Source organism: Tenebrio molitor, chromosome 4, assembly GCF_963966145.1.
Source record: "Tenebrio molitor chromosome 4, icTenMoli1.1, whole genome shotgun sequence".
In the NCBI taxonomy this organism is placed as follows: domain Eukaryota; kingdom Metazoa; phylum Arthropoda; class Insecta; order Coleoptera; family Tenebrionidae; genus Tenebrio; species Tenebrio molitor.
The window spans coordinates 26,012,191-26,038,142 of NC_091049.1; the positions used below are offsets into that span (position 1 = coordinate 26,012,191).

At 40.8% G+C, this 25,952-nt stretch overlaps 4 protein-coding genes and 1 long non-coding RNA gene across 5 annotated transcripts in view; all 5 read left to right on the forward strand.

Annotated features, from left to right (window-relative positions):
* LOC138127685 (fatty acid synthase-like) overlaps positions 1-24,066 on the forward strand; it is a 37,064-nt gene extending 12,998 nt beyond the window's left edge. The window contains exons 14-15 of the mRNA XM_069043744.1: positions 23,321-23,474; positions 23,525-24,066. Of these exons, the coding sequence (XP_068899845.1) occupies positions 23,321-23,474; positions 23,525-23,914 (544 nt within the window). The 3' untranslated portion in view covers positions 23,915-24,066. The remainder of the gene's footprint in view (positions 1-23,320; positions 23,475-23,524) is intronic.
* LOC138127683 (fatty acid synthase-like) lies at positions 1,814-25,066 on the forward strand. Its single transcript, XM_069043741.1, is given in 17 exon segments — positions 1,814-2,595; positions 2,643-2,846; positions 2,901-3,872; positions 3,925-4,709; positions 4,758-5,118; positions 5,165-5,422; positions 5,470-6,460; positions 6,512-6,642; positions 6,693-6,849; positions 6,899-7,542; positions 7,621-7,776; positions 7,819-8,070; positions 8,115-8,268; positions 8,319-8,674; positions 8,725-9,034; positions 24,289-24,552; positions 24,601-25,066. Coding segments are annotated over 17 exon segments (6,822 nt in total). The 5' UTR covers positions 1,814-2,122; the 3' UTR covers positions 24,955-25,066.
* Positions 18,416-20,514, forward strand: LOC138128174 (fatty acid synthase-like). Its single transcript, XM_069044356.1, has 4 exons — positions 18,416-18,935; positions 18,985-19,188; positions 19,244-20,215; positions 20,268-20,514. The coding sequence occupies exons 1-4, from the start codon at positions 18,463-18,465 to the stop codon at positions 20,512-20,514; spliced, it is 1,896 nt and encodes a 631-aa protein (XP_068900457.1). The 5' UTR covers positions 18,416-18,462.
* LOC138128175 (fatty acid synthase-like) lies at positions 20,664-22,325 on the forward strand. The gene is made up of 5 exons (XM_069044357.1): positions 20,664-21,041; positions 21,083-21,670; positions 21,722-21,852; positions 21,902-22,058; positions 22,108-22,325. The coding sequence occupies exons 1-5, from the start codon at positions 20,664-20,666 to the stop codon at positions 22,174-22,176; spliced, it is 1,323 nt and encodes a 440-aa protein (XP_068900458.1). The 3' UTR covers positions 22,177-22,325.
* On the forward strand, positions 22,430-22,946 carry LOC138127687 (uncharacterized). The gene is made up of 3 exons (XR_011158338.1): positions 22,430-22,569; positions 22,619-22,747; positions 22,809-22,946. It is a non-coding gene; the product is annotated as an uncharacterized lncRNA (long non-coding RNA).
* Positions 25,067-25,952: the final 886 nt, after the last annotated feature.

The following is a 25,952-nucleotide window of genomic DNA, read 5'->3' on the forward strand; positions in this document are numbered from 1 at the left end:
TGATTGATTATCTTTTGTTATACCTACTAGATTTTTTTATTGTCTTTTTAACGGAAAAATTGCACCAAATTTAGCGTTTTTAGGGTAGCACCCTAGATTTTCAGACTCGACTATACAAACCTCATATTGTTCAAAAGCTTGTCAAAAAAGCTTTCGACCAGTGCAATAATAAATACGGGGTGCCATTTGAAAAAAATGAGTTTTTGACATTTTTATTTCGTTATGTTTAAAAAATCGTAGTAGGCATATGCGACTGAGCAGGTTGTTGAGTAAACACTCAGCAGATGCGTTAATAAGATAATAAGTATTAATTTTTGTTAATTCAATTCATCATTACGAACCTGTCATCATTTAAATTGTTTAAAAACCAATCAAAATATTGAGTTTTGGAAGTGTCTATAGTAAAACGAGTATACTGTACCATGTTTTATTGTCATTATTATTGACTTTTGGAAATGACATCCAAAAATTTGTCAATGTTACTTCATGCATAGTTGCGAACATGCTACCAATACCCTATTTCAATAAAGTACAGATAGTATCCCTGTTCCAAAATTGCACGAAATGAGGAAGCACGTTTTCACTGTACATATGAGATCCAAATTTTTTTTTCCGAAATCATCAGTAAAGTGACGTAAAATCGTCAGTAAAGTGTCTAAAATTGGCACTAAAGTAGTTCATTAATCGCTTAAAATCTTTAAAAATAGCTTGACGTTTAGTTTTAACAAGTTATGACATTTATCAAAATCCGTTCACGCAAGAGAAAAATCTCAAATTCGAATGTTTTTTGCGAATTGTCAGATACTGATTGTAGGTCATTTCGAACGCATGTGATTGCATTTTTGAAATGATCTATAGCAATTTGAATTCTTATTTTTATCAAACCGGCAGGTAAATGCAGCTTTGTTTTTGCATTATTTCTGTTCATGAACAATATTTCAATTCGGCACTGGTCGACCGCTAGTTTCTAATTCAATTTACGCTTCTATAGTAAAAACACCAAAATTAAGTTTTTTAAATCACTGGCTTTAATTTTGTTCAACATTAAAAGAGTAAAAACTGCCGAGGCGCGTCAAAATCTCGTTTACAACGAAGCCTGTGAACGCTGGGGCTCTGATTTCTCCGCCCAACAATCGTCTGGTGAAACGTTTCGTTGTCATAGCAACGCAACTCTACGCTGCATTGACGCGGTACACGCGATCGCGGGTTTCGTGCTGGCCGCCCTCGCCTAAGAAAGGAGAATGAATAATAATTATGAAACTTACCGCTCATAACTTCGATTACTGCAACCTTTGCATATGCTACATTTATATTGATATAAAATAAATAAATCAACTAATTCTATAGTATCTTCATTAAAAAATTGAACAAATTTTTTAAAATAATTCTTATTTCTTTATAAATTTTTGGGGGGCGCCGCCCCAGAACCCACCATTACGAGCCGCCACTCTTGATATGTGTTCTTTTATAGACACTTTGTATTTAGATACATTTATGAGATGCAAAATATTATGAATATCTTACTTACAAAATTAAATACAGGATGTCGTTTAGAATTGAAGAAATCTAGCTCTTCTTCTTTCTTCAGTGGTCTCGTAATAAAGCCCAGACATAGTCATCCATGATATCATTGTCCCATTTAATACAACACTGTATTTCCATCTTCGCTGTGTCTTCGTCAGACCTTTCAACATACTTTTCATTGAAGTACGGCTGGCAAAGTCAAGACGTGTCAAATCTGAAACTTTAGGAAATTATTCATGATATTTCATTTTTTTAATTAACTTTCTTGTGAATATTTGTTTTAGTTATACTCCTTCATTTTTAAGCATTTTGTAAACGTATTCACAGTCTTTTTTACTGAAGAAGTTTTCTATCAGTTCTACGCCATAGCATACAGATGCAGATGAAACTTTAGGGAACTCTTCATGATATTTCATTTTTTTAACTAACTTTCTTGCGAATATTTGTTTTAGCTATACTCCTTAATTTTTAAGTATTTTATACACGTACTCGTACATATTTTACGCCATTTAATAATAACTTTTGTATCTTACTTGGTAATAAGTTCTCAATTCGCTTTCCAAAGATTTTAACAGTTTTGTCAGACAAGTATCGAGCTATGCTACAGATGGACGCCAGATCCAACGAACCCGGTTTCGAGTACAGCCGATGGCTCTCTTCCGCCCCTCCGGGCGAAGAAGTGGTCATTTCCGGCATGTCCGGTCGCCTTCCGGATTCCAGAAACATCCATGAATTTCGCGACAATCTCTTCAGTAAAACGGACATGGTGAACGATGACGACCGACGCTGGAAATTGGACCATCCGGAGGTTCCGCAAAGGAGTGCTAAAATCCGCAACATCAACCACTTAGATGCGGGATACTTCGGGGTGCACCACCGCCAGGCAAACATCATGGACCCCATGATGCGGGTTTTATTGGAGACGGCGGTGGAGGCGATCATTGACGCCGGAATGAATCCCTCGGAGCTGGAAGGTTCGAGGACCGGAGTCTTCACGGGTGCGTGTTGGTCGGACACGGAGATCAACATCCTGACGGGTGTTACAGAACCGCAGAAATTTGGACTGACAGGGTAGATCTCGACGGCGGTATTGCCGGTACTGAATCGGTGTGTTTTAGGTACATGAGGTCTTTGAACGCGCACAGGGTCAGCTATTTTTTGAAACTGAAAGGTCCGGCGTGCATCGTCGACACAGCTTGTAGTAGTTCTCTGAACGCTTTGGATTTGGCGTTCAGAGCTATCAGGAGTGGACAATGCGACAACGCCATAGTCAGCGGCAGCAATTTACTCCTACATCCAGGCAACACTCTTCAGTTCTTCCGGTTTTGTCACCTGCACACGTTAATAAAAGTTTTCTCATGTTGGGTTTTTTTCAGATTAAAAGTATTGAGTAGCGAAGGCATCTGTCGTGTGTTCGACCAAGACGCCAACGGCTACGTCAGAGGTGAGGCCATTGCGAGTATCTTTCTTCAAAAAACGAAGAACGCGCGCCGGATCTACGCCCAAATTATCAACACCAAAGCCAATTCTGATGGCTTCAAAGAACAAGGCATCACTTTCCCTTCTACTCTAGCGCAGAAGCAGCTCCTGACGGAAATCTACGACGAGAGCGGGATCCACCCTTCCGAACTCAGCTACTTGGAGGCCCACGGGACCGGTACCCAAGTCGGAGATCCCCAAGAAGTCGAAGCGATCGATCAGGCCTTGGCCAGCAAACGCAACAAACCTCTCTTGGTCGGATCAGTAAAATCGAATATCGGCCACACAGAACCATCTTCTGGAGTTTGTTCCATCATCAAAGTGTTGATAGCTATGGAAACTGGGTTGATTGCTTCTAATATCAATTTGAAACAGATCAAGGCGGGAATGGAGGGGTTCGAGCAAGGTAGAATGAAGGTGGTACTCGATTTAACAGAGTTAGAAGGCGACGAGACTCTCGTGGGAGTCAACAATTTTGGTTTCGGGGGTAATAACTGTCACACGATCCTCAAAAGATTCAAAAAGAAGAAAGTCGACGGAGGAGTACCCAAGGATGACGTTCCCAGGTTGGTCTGCGTTAGTGGGCGCACCGAGGAAGCAGTTTTGTCTCTGCTGAACGATGTCAACAGTAGAAAACTTGACGCCGAACACGTGGGTCTACTCCATCAAATTTACAAAAAACATTTTGCCAATCATATTTATCGAGGCTTCACAATAGCTTCGAAGAACGGTCCCCTCAGCACCTCCTCGAAATTCTTTTCATTTCAACACAAACCTCTTTACGTCTATTTCGGTCAATTCGAACGCTCCTTCAAGCTTCTAGGTTCCTGTCTTATACATTTTGCAATCTTCAAAAATACAATCTCCAGGTAAGTTTATCATCTTACTTCGAACATTCAGTCTACTTTATGTCATTTGAAGAATCGATAATATCTTGGCAACCAAAAACGTTAACATCTTGGACACGATTTTGAAGGATCAAATCCAAGAAGACAACTTCCTCGGTGCCATCGCCGTGCAAGCCGGACTCGTGGACGTCTTGAAATCGTTAGAAATGATCCCAATCGCAGTGTATGGCGACTCTTGGGGCAAGATAGTGAGCGATTACTACTACGACCTCATCACCATAGAAGAAACGGCATTGACAGCCTACAAGATCAGTCAAGATCCCTCGAACGTGCATTTCGACGGCATCGCCAAATTCAATAGTTTGCTTAAATCACTTCCCAAAAGACAAGACCGATACTTTAGTAAAATCCCGAATTTGCCAAATCTAGAGTTGCGTGGCCACTCTTTGAGTCACGAAACGTTGCTCGAATTGCCGAAAAATTCGTTGGTGTTAAATGTTTCCGACCAAAAATTAGACAACAAAGACGTCTTACTTGTGGAAGGCAACCTCGTCAACTTTTTGGAGGTTTTGGGAAGGTACCTCCATAAATCCAGATTGTGAGTTTGTTTTTACCCAAAATCTTGTATATTGTACGAATGCGGTTACAATCCTCAACTGCACAAATTGTACCCCGAAGTCGTGTACCCCGTGAGTCGAGGCACTCCCATCATGTCGCCCATGGTCAAGTGGGATCATGACAAGAGCTGGTTCGCTTACAAGTTTACTGAGTTTATTGCGTCAAACGCTGAACAGAAGCATTGCAATGTTTCGAACGACTACGAAGAATTTAAGCACATAGCGGGGCACGTGATTGATGGTTTGTTAGACTAAAAAAATAGAGCAATATACTGATAAAATGTTTCAGGTCGCAATTTGTTTCCTGCCACGGAATATCTGCGTCTAGTATGGCAAACCTTTGCTGAAAGTCGGAGATTGTTGGTGAACGACTTGTCCGTGATTTTCGAAAACTGCAAGTTTATACGTGCTGTAACGATGCCGAAAAATGGTCTTGTTAAATTCATCATCACTATCCAGAGAGGCAATGGTAATTTTGAAGTTATGGACAAAGACGGAGTAGTTGCGACAGGTCGAATTACCCCCTGTTGTAATATGAGTCAAGAACAAGTTAAATTAGAACCACATGTTCGAAACACTGAAGATTCAACATTAATCTTGGAGCAAGACGAGATCTACAAAGAACTCAACCTTCGGGGATATAATTACAGGCAAGACCGACAATGTCTTGTAGATTCTTTCATAAATTGTTATCAGTGGTATGTTTAAGGGTATTGCGAGGTGTGACATAAGTGCCTCCACCGGTCTAGTCAAGTGGGAGGACAATTGGACCACCTTCATGGATAAAATGCTACAAATGAAGATTCTTCAAATTGACAGCAGATTGCTCTACGTTCCTGTGGGAATAGGAAAGTTAACAATAGATCTATTGAAACATCATCAAATAGTCGAAAGTTTCAAAGACAAGAAATCGCTTATTCCTGTGCACGTCTACAAGGAAAGCAACATCATAAAGTAAGATCTGGTGCCCACCCTGACATTTTTGAATTATTTTTGCGCAGATCTGGCGGAATTGAAATTCGTGGGCTTACAGCGAAATCAATTTCAAAGAAAAAGCCTCGTTTGGAGCCAGTTTTGGAGAAATATGAGTTCGTCCCGAATCAGGAGCGGCTCGACTTGACCCAACTGATAAGAGTCAACATTCAAATCATCCTCGAGAATAGTCTAGAAACTCAATTCAAAGCGGTTGAGCTGCTGGAAGGTTCTGATGAAATTCTATCGCCTCTGGTTTGTAAAGTCCTAGACGACGTCCCCGTCGTCACTCCTGATCTGACAGTCTCCACCAAAACTGATTTGGACCCGATTCCTGGTGTCAAAATCGAACAATTCGTTCTAACTCCTGAGAGCAACTTGCTTTTGATCGTCGCTACTAAACTTCTACAAAACTCCACTTCATTAAAACAGGTGCTGAGCTCTCTTCAACCTAAAGGTTTTGTTTTGACTAGAGAAGAAGTCGAATTTGAGATCTCTGATTTGGACAATATCGAAGTTGTCACCGAGTACAAGACGGCCAAAGAGAAATTGATCCTTTTTAAAAAGTCTGAAGAAAAAACTGACACGAAATTTGTCGAGGTGTCGTCGAACAACTCCGAGTGGTTGTCTCAGTTGCAAAACTTTGTAAAATCTGAAGCGAATGTCGTCGTTTACGGACAAAATAGCGAACCTGATGGTTTAATGGGATTGGTTAACTGTCTCAGGAGGGAGCCGGAGGGACACAAGGTCAAGTGTTTCTTCATGATGGACGAGGCGCCAGATTTCGACCCTCAAGTACCTTTCTATGGAGAACAATTGAGAAAAAATCTCGCCGTAAACATTTACAAGTCGGGGAAGTGGGGGACTTACAGACACTTGCTGTTGGAAGAGCTACAAGAAGTGGAATGTGAGCATTGTTTCGGAGACGTTTCAGCAAAGGGAGACTTGTCGAGCATGAGATGGTTGGAAGGGCCGCCCATTGACGAGTCCCGACTCCCCGAAACTCAAGTCCTCATCTATGTCAGTGCAGTTTATTTTATTTGACGATGATGACTTCTCATTCCCTTGCAGAATTGCTACTCTGCTATCAACTTCAGGGATATTATGCTGGCGTCGGGTCGCATCAGCGCGGAAGCTATCACCACCGACCGCATCGAACAAGAGTGTCTGATAGGTATCGAGTTCGCCGGATTAGATCCGAAGTAAGTTTTCTAGCAGATATCGCAGGTTCCTAATTTTTTTTTTATTAAAGGGGACGCCGAGTCATGGGAGTTGTTGACAATCGTGCGCTAGCAACTTATGTCAGAGGTGATTCTCAGTTGTTGTGGGCGGTACCCGAATCGTGGAGCTTGGAAGACGCAGTCACCATCCCCGCTGTTTACTCCACAGTGATTTATGCTTTGCTTTTGGTGAAACCTTCAAACTAAGAATTTGCATTTTAACCCACTTGCCTCACAGGCCGTAGACCTCAAACCCAAGAGTACCGTCTTGATCCACTCCGGTACCGGCGGAATCGGTCTCGCGGCTTTGAACGTCTGTCTTCATCACCAGTTCGAAATCTACGTCACCGTCGGGACTCAAGACAAGCGAGACTATCTTCGAAAGAACTACCCCCAGATTCCTGAAAGTCACATCGGCAACTCTCGCGATACCTCTTTCGAGGAAATGATCAAAACCGGTACGAACGATCGCGGTGTTGACGCCGTGTTGAATTCTTTGAGCGAAGATAAGCTCAGAGCATCGTTGAGATGCTTGGCGCGCGGCGGACACTTCTTAGAAATTGGAAAGTTCGACCTCGCGAACGACTCGAGTCTCAATCTTCTCTTGCTGGAACGACGAGCGAGCTACCATGGAATCATGTTGGACCGGATCTTCAAAAACTCGCAGGAATTAAAAGTGAAACTTGTCGACACTTTATACAAAGGTGTTCACGACGGGTACGTTAAGCCCTTACCGAGGGTCGTGTTCGCCACAGACGAACTGGTGCCGGCGTTCAAATACATGACCACTGGGAAGCATATAGGGAAGGTGTTGGTTAAAGTAAGGGACGAAGGAGATGTGCGAGGTGATGGACCCAAAAAGTTATTTCCAGCACTTCCGAGGTGAGTACTGTAACGGAAGAGATCAACACACATCTTTGAGGCTCACCTGTGGTACTAAGTAGTGTAATTGCATTGAAGATTCAACTGTGATTTGACCAAGTCGTACGTCATCATTGGGGGATTGGGAGGAGTCGGTTTAGAATTGGCCGATTGGCTGGTCTTGAGACAAGCCCGAAAATTGGTCCTGGTGTCCAGATCGGGAGTAAAAACAGGGTACCAAGCCCAGAGAATAAGGTAAGTTTATTATTTCTGGAATCTTCATCTCAGTTCCTCCAGACTTTGGAGGTCTTACGGCGTTCATGTTGAAATTTCGACGCGAGACGTCACAACCAAGCAAGGCTGTCTTGATTTGATCCTCGAAGCTACCGAACTAGGTTCCATCGACGCCATCTTCAATCTAGCTGTTGTTCTTAATGATGCGCTCTTGGAGGACCAAACCGAAGAGACTTTCCGCCTGTCTTTGGCTCCCAAAGCTCGAACCACCACCTATCTGGATCAAATAACTCGCGAGATCTCTCCACGTTTAAGGTCAGTACTGAGTAAGCTTCCCAGATGGTTATTGTCTGGTTTAGGTATTTCGTCATCTTCTCTTCGGTTTCTTGCGGTCGCGGCAACGCCGGTCAGACCAACTACGGCATGGCCAACTCGATCATGGAGAGGATCTGCGAGAGAAGAAAACGCGACGGATTTCCAGCTTTGGCGATCCAGTGGGGCGCCATCGCAGACGTGCGTTTGGATCAATCGGACGTGAGCAGTTTTGACTGTTGTTGTTCAAGGTGGGACTCGTTGCCAAAATGCAGAATAAGAACAAGGAAGTGGTGATCGGTGGTACTCTTCAACAGAAGATCTCGAATTGTCTGGAAGTGTTGGATAGATTCTTGAAGCAAGACAATCCGATTGTTGCCAGCATGTTGGTCGCAGAGAAGCGCAGCAGGATTCACGGTGCGACTAGCGCTGTGGAAGCTGTTGCCAACGTCTTGGGCATCAAGGACATCAAGACCGTGAGCCAGCATGCGACACTGGCCGAGCTGGGGATGGACTCGATTGTGGGCACTGAGGTCATGCAACTTTTGGAGAAGGAGTTTGAAATTTACGTCACCACAAAAGACGTCAGGAGCTTGAGTTTTGCAAAGTAACAGCTTCACACTTGTGGTACTCTCGATGATTTTACCGTCATTTCAGGCTGACGGAAATCGAATCGGAGAAGAAGAAAGTTGACGAAGAGAAGAGTCTGAACAAGACGCAACAAGGCACCAACTTGCTGATCCAGTTCATACCGGACAAACAGGCAGATCGAAGACCGGTTTTAAGACTCTCCTGTGAAGGCCAAGACAATGAGGGACAAACGGTTCTAGTGTTTCCGGGAATTGAGGGAGTCTTTACGCATCTTGACGCCCTCGTAAAAAGTTTTCAAGCTCGAGTTTTGGGAGTGCAGTATAGCTATCAAGAGCCCGAAATTTCAATAGAGGAAATTGCAAAAACAAGTCTTCCAGTCAGTTGTGGTATTTTATTTGATAATTATGAACACTCTTTTTTTAGCACATCGAGGAAATTATATCCAAAGATCAATCGTTGACTTTAATCGGATACTCTTTCGGAGTTTCAGTCTGTCTAGAAGTTCTTAGTTTGTTAGAGAATAGAGGTTATAGTGGCAAAGTGATTTCAATCGAGGGTTCACCGACATATATACGGTCATGTGTGTTAAATTCTGTTCCGGGCGACACCGAAGCCGAGTTCCAAACGAATCTCCTGTACAAAATTTTAGCGGTGTTAATACCGGTGGATTTGCTGGCCCCGTACAAGGTATCACTGTCGAGCTCTTAGTTTCCGGTCTAAATATTGTTGTTTCAGGAAAAGTTTTTGAAGTGTTCTGATTTGAACGAGAGGTGCGATCTAGCCTTGACGTTAATACCTTCGGCGGTTGTCAATCGACAAAAACTGGATAAACAAGCTATGGTCGCACTCCATAAGCGGTTCAAAGCCGCCTTAAATTACGAGTTTTGCCACGAAAAAATTCGGTCGAAAGCTTACTTGTTCAAGGCCAAGTATCCCATAGTTAACGAAGACGAAGATTACCATTTGTCGATGGTTTTCGAGCATTCCCTACAAGTTGCCACGGTCGATGGCGATCATGTTACCATATTGAAACAATCGGAGCTAATTAAAGACATCAATAAATTAATAGCATGTGTGGATGATATCTAGAGCTTAAGATTTAACTTACGTCAATTATATTTATACATTATATTTAAATATTAACAATATTATACATATTAACAAAATGATTGAAAATAAATATGCAAATAAACATGTGAAAAAAAAGAACCTACAAACTGTTTTGTATAAAATAAATAATTGATTTTGTGTATCAAGGCCAAAAAGTGCATGTTTTTCGTCCGAGTTATATAATTTAAGGTGACAGGACAATTATTGCGATTATCATCTGCGATGTCCAGCGGCGTATTAGACATTAGACATCACTTTGGCTGTTGTATGTTGCTATTGATTATATGAACGTTCATTTTCTTATTATGCATCAAATAAGCACCAGAAATAAACGATACAACACATTTTCGGGAAAATAAAATACTTTGGTTAAATTTAACTGTCAAATATTCATTTGTGGTTTACTCGGTTTTGTCGGATTCGTTGTTAACTTACTAAACAGACCAACAGATGGCGCCGCGGTCCATGCCCTGAAAATTGCGTCCGAAAAAGAGTTACTTCTTGTCCGCATGGGTGTACATAAAATTACCTTTTTAATTAAGGTTGCATTAAGGGTGCTCGTCGAACAAAAAACTTTGTATTCAACTCGTCCGTGTGTAAATTGGGCTCTTTATGGTGCTCGTTTCACTCGCGTTTTAAACTTTTAAACATAAACAACCCAATTTATCATCAAAAATATGTCGACATTGAATCGATTGGGTTGTGGAAGACAGTTGATGAGAGCACTGTTGAAATATGTACCTAATGAATGACATGTTTCTGGTATTACGTCAGTTAACTCGAAAGTGTGGTCGTAGTAACGAAAAGAAGAATGCTTTATTTGATAAAAAATCGATATTACGAAATTGCACTTGAAAATCGTTAGAATTCCAGGTGTTTTGTGATGACTTTGATGACAATGGATGATGCAATTTTTGTTTTAATGTTGTGCTCGAAGTACCAATCTTGCGAGATGAATGTGGTTGCGGTCACAATGGATGACAGGTTTTTGTGGTGGTTGAGGGTCACAATGGATGACCAATTAAATATGTTGATCTTGAACTTGTTTATTTAACTCAACACTTACTTTACTACTTAAATTACACAATTGTCAGCGAGAGTTTACGAAGTCTTACTAAGAATCTTCGCAAGAATTACAGACCAGCATCAATAATTTTTGAATGTTCCTGGAATTTATAATGTTGGGGTAGGTAGCGTCCAACCCCGTGAGTCGGCGTTGCTTCCCCACCCCGCTGAGGCCCCATGGGCCGTAAGATTCGCAACACCAGGATTCACAGAAACCTCTTCATCTGAATGATTAATTTTATGTATACTTTGGAAGATCATTTTTTGAATGAAGTTTTGTGTATTTTGTGTTTTTCTGGATCTTCCTGAGAAAGTAATTGTCATTTTAGAAAACATTCTGATTCAAATTTGGCAAAAATTTTGGTGGTTTCCAATTATCTAGTACATACAGAGCAGTTAATATTAAAGTAAATTAAATAGAAGGATTTTTGCATGTTTTTGTAATATGAGGAGCAAAAATGAAGTTTTATGTGCTGCCATTGGTAGATTGATTGCCGAACGCAGTGAGACAGACAAACCAGCCAAAGCACATAAAACCATTTTCGCTCCGAATAACATATACTATTTTTTCTTCAAACCTTCATCACAAATTATTTAAGACATGTTAAGAAGCCAGGTAGGAATTCCAAATGATTTAGCTAGTTTACTTTACAGCCGCTCATCAGCGCAGATAATAACTTCACGGACGCCCTCAGCGAAGATAATAAATTCACGGACGCTGGTCAGCTCATTAGATGCCATGACAATGAAGTGACACTTGTGCAATGTCATATTTTACGGACGTTTGAAAAAAAAATGTTTTTGGGTGTTTCAAATCTAACAAATAATTGAAAATTCAGTTTGAACTGAAAGAAAAAATAAATTATATCTAAATTAGTGTTTTCCTGAATAATGCGTCTCATCTCTTAGTACCAACCACAATCGTCACAGTGGTCATCTGTCAGTGTGATTTCTGCATTTTTTCTGTATTAAAATATCGAAATTTGTAAAGTGTAAAGAACATGTTTTTTTTTCAATTTTTTATTCCATTCTTGAATGATTCACTTGTTTTCGATTCAAACGTTCCAAAGTTGTACTAATAACTGCTTCTTCCGTGCGTCCGCTGACATAAACTAGTCTCGGAGCATCATCCATCACTTCTCCCTCTTCCGATTTCTTGCTGACAAAACGTTTCAGTATCAAATGACCGTCACTCCCGTCAAATTCGAAATTATTAATCTCAATAACCACATCGTGTGCTTCGAAAAATGTCTTCTTCCTCATCGGTATAAGTCTCCCTTTCTCTATCCCGACCATTCTTTTTTTGGCTTTCTTGAATTGAATGTTTGGAGTGACAACATCCGATTCTATTGCGAACACAGCCTTCATGATGGAACATATGCCAGAAGTGTTCCCCACATTGGATTAAACAGAGCCAATGAGTGAAGGTTCTTGACGAAGCTTCTCGAGAACTTCGTCGATGACTTCGACTTGTTGTAAGTCAGAGTTGCGATTTCAGCACAACTTCGTCTTCTATCGCCATATCTAACCATCACAAGGATTTCTATACGCTCTCTTTCATTTAAATGCAACATTTTAAAAGTAATTATTTTACACAAGTTTAGGTAGTTTTTGTTTAATATGCAAAGATATTTGGATTTAATCTAACTCACTTGCGTTTGCGACACAGGTACGGATTCGTGAGATTGTTAAATGCGTCGCGATGTGTACGTAATGTACCTAATTAATGACTTAATGAGTTATATGGGATCACCTCTTTGCCACAGAAGGTGACACAAGAAAAAATAAATTTAATAAAATAAGTAATTCTATAATTGAGAATTACTATTCATCGGGTGTACCACAGGGTAGTCTACGTCTTGCGGCGTTAACATCATAAGCACCTCTTGGTGAAGTCTCACGAACATGGTGCAAATGTACTCTTGCACTAATTCATTAGTGCTTAAGCCTTCCTCAGTGTGAGCTTAAAATGAGAAAATGTTTTCTCAGCAGAAATCACGGCTTCATTTTCGTTAACTTTTATTATAACTTGTAATTTGTACTCACGCATATACAGAATCGCTAAAGACTATGGATATAGCTAAATATTTTTAGAACGCTCGTTGAAAGTTGACGCACAATTAAAATCTGAGATTTTTTTCAATTTTCTGTCATTTATTTTGAAGATACAAAGCTAACTTGATTTTTGAATGAAATTTTGATGAAATAGAAGAATTTAAGGTGGGAGAAAGAGTGGAGTCGGATCATATGCCATTGGAAGTGAGGACAAAAGGAAGAGAACAAGAGAGAGGAAGTATGAAGGATGTTAAAAGAAAAATTGTGAAGAATATTTGGACGGAAGAAGGAAAAGAAAAGTATAGAGCAAGACTTAGGGAGGCAAAATACGAAGAAGAAGAAATAAACGAAAAAGTGAGGGAGCTGAACGAGAACGTAAAAAATGCAACAAAAAAAAAAGAGATAGAGAGAAGAGAGAATATGGGGCTGTGGAAAAACGAGTGGTGGGATAAAGAATGCAGGGAAGGGAAGCAAGCAGCAAGAAAGAAACTAAGAAATTGGAAAAAAGAAAAAGCAACGAAGGAAGAGTACAAGAGAGCACGCAAGAGGTACAAATTAGGATGCAAAGAGAAGAAGAAAAAGAAACGGATGGAAGAAGAACTGAAGATGAAATGAAGATGGAAGAAGAGTTGTGGAGATACATAAATAGGGAAAGAAAGAAAAAAGGAGAAATATGTGAGTGATAGAATTACTATGGAGGAATGGAGAAAGTACTTCAGTGAGCTGTTGGGGGGGTGATGAAAACAGACAAGAAAAGGAAAAGAGACAGAGTGGGAGAAATAGAAGAGATAACAAGAGAAGAATTAGAGCGACAACTCAGAAAACTGGAAAGGAAAAAGGCACCGGGGATGGACGGTATACAGAACGAATCATGGATATATGGAACTGAAAGGGAAGTTGATAGGTTGTTAGAGATAATGAATGGAGTGTGGAAGGGAGAGGGCTTCCCCCAGGAGTGGAAGGAGGGGATAATATGCCCCATATATAAGAAAGGAGAAAAGGATACAGCCAGCAATTACAGGGGGATCACGCTACTTAATACGGCATATAAGGTATACGCGATGATTGTGGAAGAGAGACTGATGAAGGAAATGAATCAGCGGGGTGTGTTACCAGACGGGCAGGCGGGATTTAGGAAAGGTAGAGGGACTATGGACAATGTATATATCTTGAATCATATAATAGGAAATGAGATAAAAAAGAGGGGTAGCAAGATATGTGCATTTTTTGTAGACCTGAAGGCGGCTTTTGATAATGTGGAAAGAGACTTACTGTGGGAATACTTGAGAAAGAAAGGGATAAATGAGCAGCTGGTAACAAAAATAGAAGAGATATATGAAGAGACGATAAGCAGAGTGAGAGTGGATGGAAGAGTGAGTGAATGTTTCAAGACGTATAAGGGAGTAAGACAAGGTTGCCCACTAAGCCCCAGCCTGTTTGCAGCGTTTATTGGAGATATAGAGGAGATGTTCAGGAAGGGGCAGGCAGGGGGGGTTGTGGTTGGCATACGCGGATGATTTGGTGGTGCTAGCGAGAGAGGAGAAAGGTATGAAAGAAATGTTGGGAAACATGGAGAAATATATGAGGAGGAAAAAGTTGACGGTGAATGTAGAGAAATCCAAGATGATGGTGTTTAGAAAGGGGGGTGGTAGGAGAAAAATAAATGAGTGGAGATGGGAAAAAGATAAAATTGAAGAAGTGAAAGAATTTAAGTATTTAGGTTATGTGATGAATGAAAGAAACACAGCAGCAGCACATGTGAGAGAGTTAGTGAAAAAAGCAAATAAGATAATAGGAGCGGTATGGGGGATAGGAGAGAGAAAATTTGGACATGACTTTAGAAGGAGAATAATGATGTTTGATAGTCTGGTGAAAAGCGTGATGATGTATGGAACGGAAATATGGGGATGGAGAGAGCAAGAAGGGTTGGAAGGGGTGCAAGGAAAATATTTGAAATGGGTGCTAGGAGTAGATAGAGAGACACCGGGATATATAGTGATGGAGGAAACAAAAAGGGATGGAATAAGAATAGAAGCAGGAAAGAGAGCAATAAGATTTGAGGAGAGAGTGATAGAGAGAGGAGAGTGTAGAATTTTGCAAGAGTGTCTGAAAGAAAAAAGAAAAGAATTAGGAAAAGGGGTATGGAAAGAGAGGGAGGCATATTTCGAAAGAAATGGGTATGCAGGAGCGGAGATAGAAAGAATGCGAGAGGGAGGCAGAGCAATGACAGATGAATTGGTGCAGAGAGACAGAGATGTGCAAGTGCAGGAAAGAAGAACGAGAATTAGGGAATCTAGGTACAATGGAAAGTATGAAAAAATAATAACGGAAGAACTACCAAAGTACCTAAGAAGAGAGAGTAGAAAGGAGAGAGTGATAATAGCAAGATTTAGGTGTGGAAATGAGGAGAGAGAGAATAAATATTGGAATGAGGATAGGATTAGAGTGTGCAGGATGTGTGGAGAAAAAAAGGAGACGATAGAGCATTTGTTGAATGAATGCGTAGAATTGAGAGAGAGAGAGATGAGAGCAGAGAAGAAATGTTGAATGAGGATGGAAGAGGGATCGAATGGATGAAGAATATTGAGTGGAGAAGAAGGACAATATGTGGGGAGGGACAATTGCTAATTTGTTAATTGGTTATTGATTTGAAATCACTGTTTTATTTATTTAGTTAGATTAGTTTTTAGTTATTATATATTATATTAAGTTAGTGGAAATGTATTTTAAATCGGATTACTTTGTAAAACTGTATAGGTACCAAATATACATACATACAGCTAACTTGATTTTTTTTTAAATGGCATGGTGGTCAAATGTAATATTTTTAAAATGAGTATTTTTTGTGAATTCAGTGATTATCGAATTGATAAAGTTTGAAAAAATATAAAAATCAATTAGCCTTGGAAATGATGTCTTTAGCTATCATTAGTTCTTTGCCAGCTGTACTTTGACCAAAGAATAAATAAAGGTTAATAATAAGTGTACAAATAAGACATTTAACTGAAGCACGATATATTGTAATAAAAATCATAAAAAGTTTAAACGCGAATTACATAATTTTTATGCTAAAAATATTTTCAAAATGGTGGCAATGTGGGCATGTGCTGCATCACTGAATTCACAAAAAATACTCTTCAAAAGTATTAAATCTGACTCTCCGTACAATTAAAAAAAAAACAAGTTAGCCTTGTATCTTTAAAATAAATGACTTTAGAAAATTGAAAAAAGCTAAGATGATAGAACTCAAACATTTCTAACTGTGTGCCAAATATCAACGAGGTCTGTTAAATCGTTCTGAAAATATTTAGTTGTACCCATATTTTTTAGCGACCCTGTACATATTTGGCAATAACAACATCTAAAATTAATAGGACATGGCACGTGAAGAATTTTTATTCATTTGAAGAGGACTTAAGATTGGCAAGTTTTGAATTTATTGGTTGGAAAACTACAGAAAATTGCATAAACATGTATGACGACTCAAAAAGTGCAGACAACCTTGTTTATTTGATTTCTTAAATTTATGCCCTCCTTTCACTCACTTCGCCATATAAATTAAGCCAAAAAGCAGAATTCGAGGAGTTTAGTTTTGTTTTACACAGGGTAAGTGGCCAATCCATTCTTTGAATTATTTGTTGTTTTTAACATTTAATGACTACCTTAACAATTTTGTATCTGCTTTTGATTGTCTAAATTTACAAAATAGTATTTTTATACAGAGTGTCTATAAAAGAACATGTATCAAGAGTCCTGTGCAACTCGAATATACAGGCTGTCCTAGAGTTGTGAAAGAGCTCCATAACTTGTTTGTTATTAAAGATAACATTTTTTTTTTCTAAATGATAGCTACGCTTCTACTGCACATTCGGAAAATATTGCGGTATATATACAGGTGTCCCAATATTATAAAAACACTAACGTTTTTAAATGGAACCTACCCAGTTTGATTTCATTTTTGGATTCTATGCTAAATTGCGAATCAAATCTACACAGGTCGTTTTTACTTATCTGCCATCCTTTTTGATCAGTGGCGCTTATTTTTTACCCGAATTCCGAATTGCAGGGGCCTTTCGAAAATTCGTACCTTCCAAATAGTTGCACAAAAATTAAAATAATTGTCGAATATGCCTACTGCGATTTTTTAAATATAACAAATTAAAAATGTCAAAAACTCATTTTTTCCAAATGGCACCCTGAATTTATTATTGCACTGGTCGAAAGCTTTTTTGACAAACTTTCTAACGATATAGGGTTTGTATAGTCGAATGTGAAGATCTAGGGTGCTATCTTAAAATCACTAAAATAATTGAATGTTTAATTGTTAAGCACTGTTTTGTTGGTTGATTCGTCTTTATGGAGTGACCATATTGTATGATTGATTATCTTTTGTTAGGCCTAGTAGATTTTTTTATTGTCGAATTTTTGAAGGGACCTCTGCAATTCGAAAAATTCTTGTAAAAAAAGCGCCACTGATCAAAAACAATGGCAGATAAGTAAAAAAGAACCTGTATAAATTTGATTCATAATTTAGCATAGAACAGCAATTTGAATTCTTATTCTTATGAAACCGGCAGGTAAATGCAGCTTTGTTTTTGTATTATTTCTGTTCATGAACAATATTTAAATTCGGCACTGGTCGACTGATAGTTTCTAATTAAATTTTCGCTTCTATAGTAAAAACACCAAAATTAAGTTTTTTAAATGTCTGGCTTTAATTTTGTTCAACATTAAAAGCGTAAAAACTGCCGAGGCGCGTCAAAATCTCGTTTACAACGAAGCCTGTGATCGCTGGGGCTCTGATTTCTCCGCCCAAGAATCGTCTGGTGAAACGTTTCGTTGTCATAGCAACGCAACTCTAGGCTGCATTGACGCGGTATACGCAATCGCGGGTTCCGTGCTGGCCGCCCTCGCCTAAGAAAGAAGAATGAAACTTACCGCTGATAAGTTCGGTTACTGCAACCTTTGCATACGATAAATTTATATTGATATAAAATAAATAAATCAACTAATTCAATAGGTATCTTCAATAAAAAATTGAACACATTTCATTTTTTTTTTTTAATTTACCTAAAAGAAATAATATTTTTTTCTTGTTTCTTTATAAATTTCTGGGGAGGCGCCGCTCCAGAGCCCACCCTTACCAGCCGCCACTCTTGATATATGTTCTTTTATCGACACTTTGTACATTTATGACAATTCTGATGCAAAATATTATGAATAATTTACTTACAAAATTAAATACAGGATGTCGTTAACACTATATTTCCATCTTCGCTGTGTCTTGGTGGGACCTTTCACCATATTTTTTACTGAACAAGTTTTCTACCAGTCCCACGCCATAGTATACAGATGAAGCTTTAGGGAATTCTTCATGATATATCAATTATATCATTTTTTTAATTAACTTTCTTGCGAATATTTGTTTTAGCTATACTCCTTAATTAAGTATTTTATACACGTACTCGTACATATTTTACGCCATTTAATAATAACTTTTGTATCTTACTTGGTAAGAAGTTCTCAATTTGCTTTCCAAAGATTTTAACAGTTTTGTCAGACAAGTATCGAGCTATGCTACAGATGGACGCCAGATCCAACGAACCCGGTTTCGAGTACAGCCGATGGCTCTCTTCCGCCCCTCCGGGCGAAGAAGTGGTCATTTCCGGCATGTCCGGTCGCCTTCCGGATTCCAGAAACATCCACGAATTTCGCGACAACCTCTTCAGTAAAACAGACATGGTGAACGATGACGACCGACGCTGGAAATTGGACCACTTGGAGGTTCCCCAAAGCAGTGCTAAAATCCACAACATCAACCACTTAGATGCCGGATACTTCGGGGTGCACCACCGCCAGGCAAACATCATGGACCCCATGATGCGGGTTTTATTAGAGACGGCGGTGGAGGCGATCATTGACGCCGGAATGAATCCCTCGGAGGTGGAAGGTTCGAGGACCGGAGTCTTCACGGGTATGTGTTGGTCGGACATGGAGAACAGCATCCTGACGAGTGTTACAGAACCGCAGAAATTTGGGATTACAGGGTAGATCTCGACGGCGGTACTGCCGGGGTACTGAATCGGTGTGTTTTAGGTACTTGAGGTCTCTGAACGCGCACAGGGTGAGCTACTTTTTGAAACTGAAAGGTCCGGCGTGCATCGTCGACACAGCTTGCAGTAGTTCCCTGAACGCTTTGGATTTGGCGTTTAAAGCCATCAGGAGTGGACAATGCGACAACGCTATAGTCAGCGGCAGCAATCTCAACCTACATCCAGGCAACACTCTTCAGTTCTTCCGGTACTGCCACCTGCACACGTTAATAAACGCTTTCTCATGTTGGCTTTCTCTTCAGATTAGGACTGCTGAGCCAGGAGGGCGTCTGTCGCGTGTTCGACCAAGACGCTAGCGGCTACGTCAAAGGCGAGGCCATTGCGAGTATCTTTCTCCAAAAAGCGAAGAACGCGCGCCGGATCTACGCCCAAATCATCAACACCAAAGCCAATTCTGATGGCTTCAAAGAACAAGGCATCACTTTCCCTTCTACTCTAGAGCAGAAGCAACTCATGACGGAAATCTACGACGAGAGCGGGATCAACCCTTCCGAACTCAGCTTCTTAGAGGCGCACGGGACTGGTACGCAAGTCGGAGATCCCCAAGAAGTCGAAGCGATCGATGACGCATTGGCCAGAAAACGCCACAAACCTCTCTTGGTCGGATCTGTAAAATCGAACATGGGCCTCACAGAACCAGCTTCTGGAGTTTGTTCCATCATCAAAGTGTTGATAGCGATGGAAACTGGGTTGATTGCTCCTAATATCAACCTGAAACAGATCAAGGCGGGCTTGGAGGGGTTCGAACAAGGTAGAATGAAGGTGGTACTCGATTTAACAGAGTTAGAAGGCGACGAGGCTATCGTGGGAGTCAACAATTTTGGTTTCGGAGGTAATAACTGTCACACGATGCTCAAAAGATTCACAAACAAGAAAGTCGACGGAGGAATACCCAAGGATGACGTTCCCAGGTTGGTCTGCGTTAGTGGGCGCACAGAAGAAGCAGTTTTGTCTCTGCTGAATGATGTTAACTGTAGAAAACTTGACGCCAAACACGTGGGTCTATTCCATCAAATTTTCAAAACAAATTTTTACAATCATATTTATCGAGGCTTCACAATAGCTTCGAAGAATGGTCCTCTCAGGACCTCCTCGAAATTCTTTTCATTTCAACACAAACCTCTTTACTTATATTTCGGCCAATTCGAAGGCTCCTTCAAGTTTCTTGGTTCCTGTCTTATGCATTTTCCAATCTTCAAGAATACAATCTCCAAGTAAGTCTGTCATCTTTGTTCGAAGATTCAGTCTAGTCTATGTTATTTAAAGAATTGGTAATATCTTGGCAACCAAAAACGTCAACATCTTGGACACGATTTTAAAGGATGAAATCCAAGAAGACAACATCCTCGGTGCCATCGCCGTGCAAGCCGGACTCGTGGACGTCTTGAAATCTTTAGAACTGATCCCAACCGCAGTGTATGGCGACTCTTGGGGCAAGATAGTTCGCGCTTACTATTACGACCTCATCACCATAGAAGAAACGGCATTGACAGCCTACAAGATCAGTCAATAACCCTCGAACGTCCATTTCGACGGCATCGCCAAATTCAATAGTTTGCTTAAATCGGTTCCCAAAGACAAGACCGATACTTTAGTAAAACCCCGAATTTGCCAATTCTACAGTTGCGTGGCCACTCATTGAGTGACGAAATATTGTTCAAAATGCCAAAAAAATCGTTAGTCTTGAATGTTTCCGACCAAAAATTAGACAACACAAACGTGTTGCTTTTGGAAGGCAACCTCGTCAACTTTTTGGAGAAATATGAATTCGTCCCGAATCAGGAGTGGCTCGATTTGACCCAGCTGATGAGAGTCAACATTCAAATCATCCTCGAGAATAGTCTAGAAACTCAATTCAAAGCAGTTGAACTTCTGGAAGGTTCAGATGAAATTCTATCGCCTCTGGTTTGCAAAATGCTAGACGACGTCCCTGTCGTCACGCCTGATCTGACAGTCTCCACCAAAACTGACTTGGACCCGATTACTGGTGTCAAAATCGAACAATTCGTTCTAACTCCTGAGAGCAACTTGCTTTTGATCGTCGCTACTAAACTTCTAAAAATCCCACTTTATTAAAACAGTTCCTGAACTCTCTTCAACCTAAAGGTTTTGTCTTGACTAGAGAAGAAGTCGAATTTGAGATCTCTGATTTGGACCATATCAAAATTGTCACCGAGTACCAAACGGCCAAAGAAAAATTGATCCTTTTTAAGAAGTCTGAAGAAAAAATTGAGACGAAATTTGTCGAGGTTTTATCGAACAACTCCGAGTGGTTGTCTCAGTTGCAAAACTTTGTAAAATCTGTAGCGAATGTCGTGGTTTACGGTCAAAAGCGCGTATCTGACGGCTTGATAGGATTGGTCAACTGTCTCAGGAGGGAGCCGGGGGGACACAAGGTTAAGTGTTTCCTCATGATGGACGAGGTGCCAGATTTCGACCCTCGACTACCTTTCTATGGAGATCAATTGAGAAAAAATCTCGCCATAAACATTTACAAGTCGGGCAAATGGGGGACTTACAGACACTTGCTGTTGGAAGAGTTACAAGAAGTGGAATGTGAGCATTGTTTCGGAGACGTTTCAGCAAAGGGAGACTTGTCGAGCATGAGATGGTTGGAAGGGCAGCCCATTGACGAGTCCCGACTCCCCGAAACTAAAGTCCTCATCTATGTCAGTGCAGTTTATTTTATTTGACGATGATGACTTCGCATTACCTTGCAGAATTACTACTCCGCTCTCAACTTCAGGGATATTATGCTGGCGTCGGGTCGCATCAGCGCGGAGGCCATCACCAGCGACCGCATCGAACAAGAGTGTCTTATAGGTATCGAGTTCGCCGGATTAGATTCGAAGTAAGTTTCCAAGCAGGTATCGCACGTTTCTACGATTTCTCGATTTAAGTGGACGCCGAGTCATGGGAATGATTGACAATCGTGCGATAGCAACTCACGTCAGAGGTGATTCCCGGTTTTTGTGGGTGGTACCCGGCTCGTGGAGCTTGGAAGAAGCAGCCACCATTCCCGTTGTCTATTCCACAGTGATGTACGCTTTGCTTTTGGTGAAACTCTCACACTAAAAATATTCCTTTTAACCCACTTGAGTCACAGGCGGTAGATCTCAAACCCAAGAGTACCGTCTCCACTCCGCTACAGGGGGAATCGGTCTCGCGGCATTGAACGTCTGTCTCCACCACCAGTTCGAAATTTATGTCACAGTCGGGACTCAAGACAAACGAGACTATCTTCGAAAGAACTACCCCCAGATTCCTGAAAGTCACATCGGCAACTCTCGCGATACCTCTTTCGAGGAAATGATCAAAACCGGTACCAACGAGCGCGGTGTTGATGCTGTGTTGAATTCTTTGAGCGAAGATAAACTTAGAGCATCGGTGAGATGCTTGGCGCGCGGCGGACATTTCTTAGAAATTGGAAAGTTCGACCTTGCGAACAACTCGAGTCTCAGTCTTCTCTTGTTGGAACGAGGAGCAAGCTATCACGGAATCATGTTGGACCAGATTTTCAAAAACTCGGCGGAATTAAAAGTGAAACTTGTCGACACTTTGTACAAAGGTATTCATTATGGGTACGTTAAGCCCTTACCGAGGGTCGTGTTTGGCAGAGACGAACTGGTGAAGGAGTTCAAATACATGACCACTGGGACGCACATTGGAAAGGTGTTGGTGAAAGTGAGGAACGAAGGAGATGTGCGAGGTGTTGGACCCAAAAGGTTATTCCCGGCGCTTCCGAGGTGAGTACTGTAATAGAAGAGATCCACACACATTTTGAGACTCACCTTTGGTACTAATTAGTGTAATTGCATTGAAGATTCACCTGTGATTTGACCAAGTCGTACGTCATCATTGGGGGGTTGGGAGGAGTCGGTTTGGAATTGGCCGATTGGCTGATCTTGAGAGACGCCCGAAAATTGGTCCTGGTCTCCAGATCGGGAGTACAAACAGGGTACCAAGCCCAAAGAATAAGGTAAGTTTGTTATTGCGAGAATCTTCATTAACCCCCTCCAGACTTTGGAGGTCTTACGGTGTTGAGGTTGAAATTTCGACGAGAGACGTCACAACCAAGCAAGGTTGTCTGGACTTGATCCGCGAAGCTACCGAACTGGGACCCATCGACGCCATCTTCAATCTAGCTGTTGTTCTTAAAGATGCGCTCTTGGAGGACCAAACCGAAGAGACTTTCCGCCTATCTTTGGCTCCTAAAGCTCGAACCACCATCTACCTGGATCAAATAACTCGCGAGATCTGTCCACATTTGAGGTGACTACTGAGTACTGAGCTTCCCAGGTAGTTATTATTTGCTTTAGGTATTTCGTCATCTTCTCTTCGGTTTCTTGCGGTCGCGGCAACGCCGGTCAGACCAACTACGGCATGGCCAACTCGATCATGGAAAGGATCTGTGAGAAAAGAAAACACGACGGATTTCCAGCTTTGGCGATCCAGTGGGGCGCCATCGGAGACGTGCGTTTAAACCAATCGGACGTGAGCATTTTTGACTGTTGTTGTTCAAGGTGGGACTTGTTGCCAAGATGCAGAAGGAGAACAAGGAACTGGTGATCGGTGGTACTCTCCAACAGAAGATCTCGAATTGTCTGGAAGTGTTGGATAGGTTCTTGAAGCAAGACAATCCCATTGTTTCCAGCATGTTAGTCGCAGAAAAGCGCAACAGGAGTCACGGTGCAACTAGCGCTGTGGAAGCTGTTGCCAACGTCTTGGGCATCAAGGACATCAAGACCGTGAGCCAACATGCGACGTTGGCCGAGCTGGGGATGGACTCGATGATGGGCACTGAAATCATTCAACTTTTGGAGAAGGAGTTCGAGATTTACATCACCGCCAGAGACGTCAGGAGCTTGAGTTTTGCCAAGTACAAAATTGAAACTTGTGGTCCCTACACTTGACCCTACTGACATTCAAGGTTGACGGAGATCGAGTCAGAAAAGAGGAACGTTGGGGAAGAGAAGAGTTTGAACAAGACGCAACAAGGCACCAACTTGCTGATCCAGTTCATACCGGACAAACAAGCCGATCGCAGACCGATTGTAAAACTCTCTTGTGAAGGCCAAGACAATGAGGGACAAACGGTTCTAGTCTTTCCGGGAATTGAGGGAGTCTTTACGCATCTTGACGCCCTCGTAAAAAGTCTTCAAGCTCGAGTTTTGGGAGTGCAGTACAGCTATCAGGAGCCCGAAATTTCAGTAGAGGAAATTGCAAAAACAAGCCTTCCAGTTAGTTGTGGTATTTTATTTGATAATTATGAACATTCATTTTTTAGCACATCGAGGAAAATATATCCAAAGATGAATCGTTGACTTTAATCGGCTACTCTTTCGAAGTTTCAGTCTGTCTAGAAGTTCTTAGTTTGTTAGAGAATAGAGGTTATAGTGGCAAAGTGATTTCAATCGATGGTTCACCGACATATCTGCGGTCGAGTATGTTAAATTATGTTCCGGGCGACACCGAAGCCGAGTTCCAAACCAATCTCGTGTACAAAATTTTGGCGGTGTTAATACCGGTGGATTTGCTGGCCCCGTACAAGGTATCACTGTCGAGCTCTTAGTTTCCGGTCTAAATATTGTTGTTTCAGGAAAAGTTTTTGAAGTGTTCTGATTTGAACGAGAGGTGCGATCTAGCCTTGACGTTAATACCTTCGGAGGTTGTCAATCGACAAAAACTGGATAAACAAGCTGTGGTCGCGCTCTATAACCGGTCCAAAGCCACCTTAAATTACGAGTTTTGCCACGACAAAATTCGTTCGAAGGCTTACTTGTTCAAGGCCAAGTATCCCATAGTTAATGAAGACGAAGATTACCATTTGTCGATGGTTTTCGAGCATTCCGTACAAGTTGCCACGGTCGATGGCGATCATGTTACCATATTGAAACAACCGGAGCTAATTAAAGACATCAATAAATTAATAGCATGTGTGGATGATATCTAGAGCTTAAGATTTCACTTACGTCAATTATATTTATACATATTAACAAAATGTCTTCAATAGAAGCATTTAAAATGATTGAGAATAAATATCCAAATAAATGTGTGGAAAAAAACATTAACCTACAAACTTTTTTGTATAAAAATGCATCTTTTTCGTACGAGTTATATAATTTATGGTGGGAAGACAATTATTGCGATTATCATCTGCGATGTCTGGCGGGGTATTAGTCTATATTAGACACCACTTTGGCTGTTGTATTAGACTTCTTCATCACGCTGTTGCTATCGATTATATGAACGTTCATTTTCTTCTTATTATTATTGTGCACCAAATATGCAACAGACATAAAAGATACAAGACTTTTTCGGGCAAATAAAATACTTTGGTTAAATTTAACTGTCAAATATTTATTTATTTTCAGTCGGTTTACTGGGTTATGTTGTTAACTTACTAAACACACCAACAGACGGCGCCACGGTCCATGCCCTGAAAAGTGCGTCCGAAAAAGAGTGTCACTCGTGTTTTAAACTGGCCCACTCATGCAATAAAGAGCCCAATTTACATATGAACTCATGGGTGGGACAGTTAAAGGCACACAAATGCCATAAAGAGCCCAATTTACACACGAACTCGTTAAATAAACTACTATTAATCTCAGTCGTTCTAAAATCGTCAAAAACATGTCGACGTTGAAACGATTGAATAGTGTAAGACAGTTGATGAGAGGAAATATGTAATGACATGTCAGTTAACTCGTAAGTGTGGACGTGGTAACGAAAATGTAAATGCTTTATTTGGTAAAAAATCGATATTACGAAATTGCACTTGAAAATCGTTAGAATTTCAGCATTCACAGAAACCTCTTCATGTGAATAACTAATTTTATGTATATTTAGGAAGATCATTTTTGAATGAAGTTTTGTGTATTTGGTGTTTTTCTGGATTTTTCTAAGAAAGTAATTGTCATTTTGGAAAACATTCAGATTCAGATTTGGTAA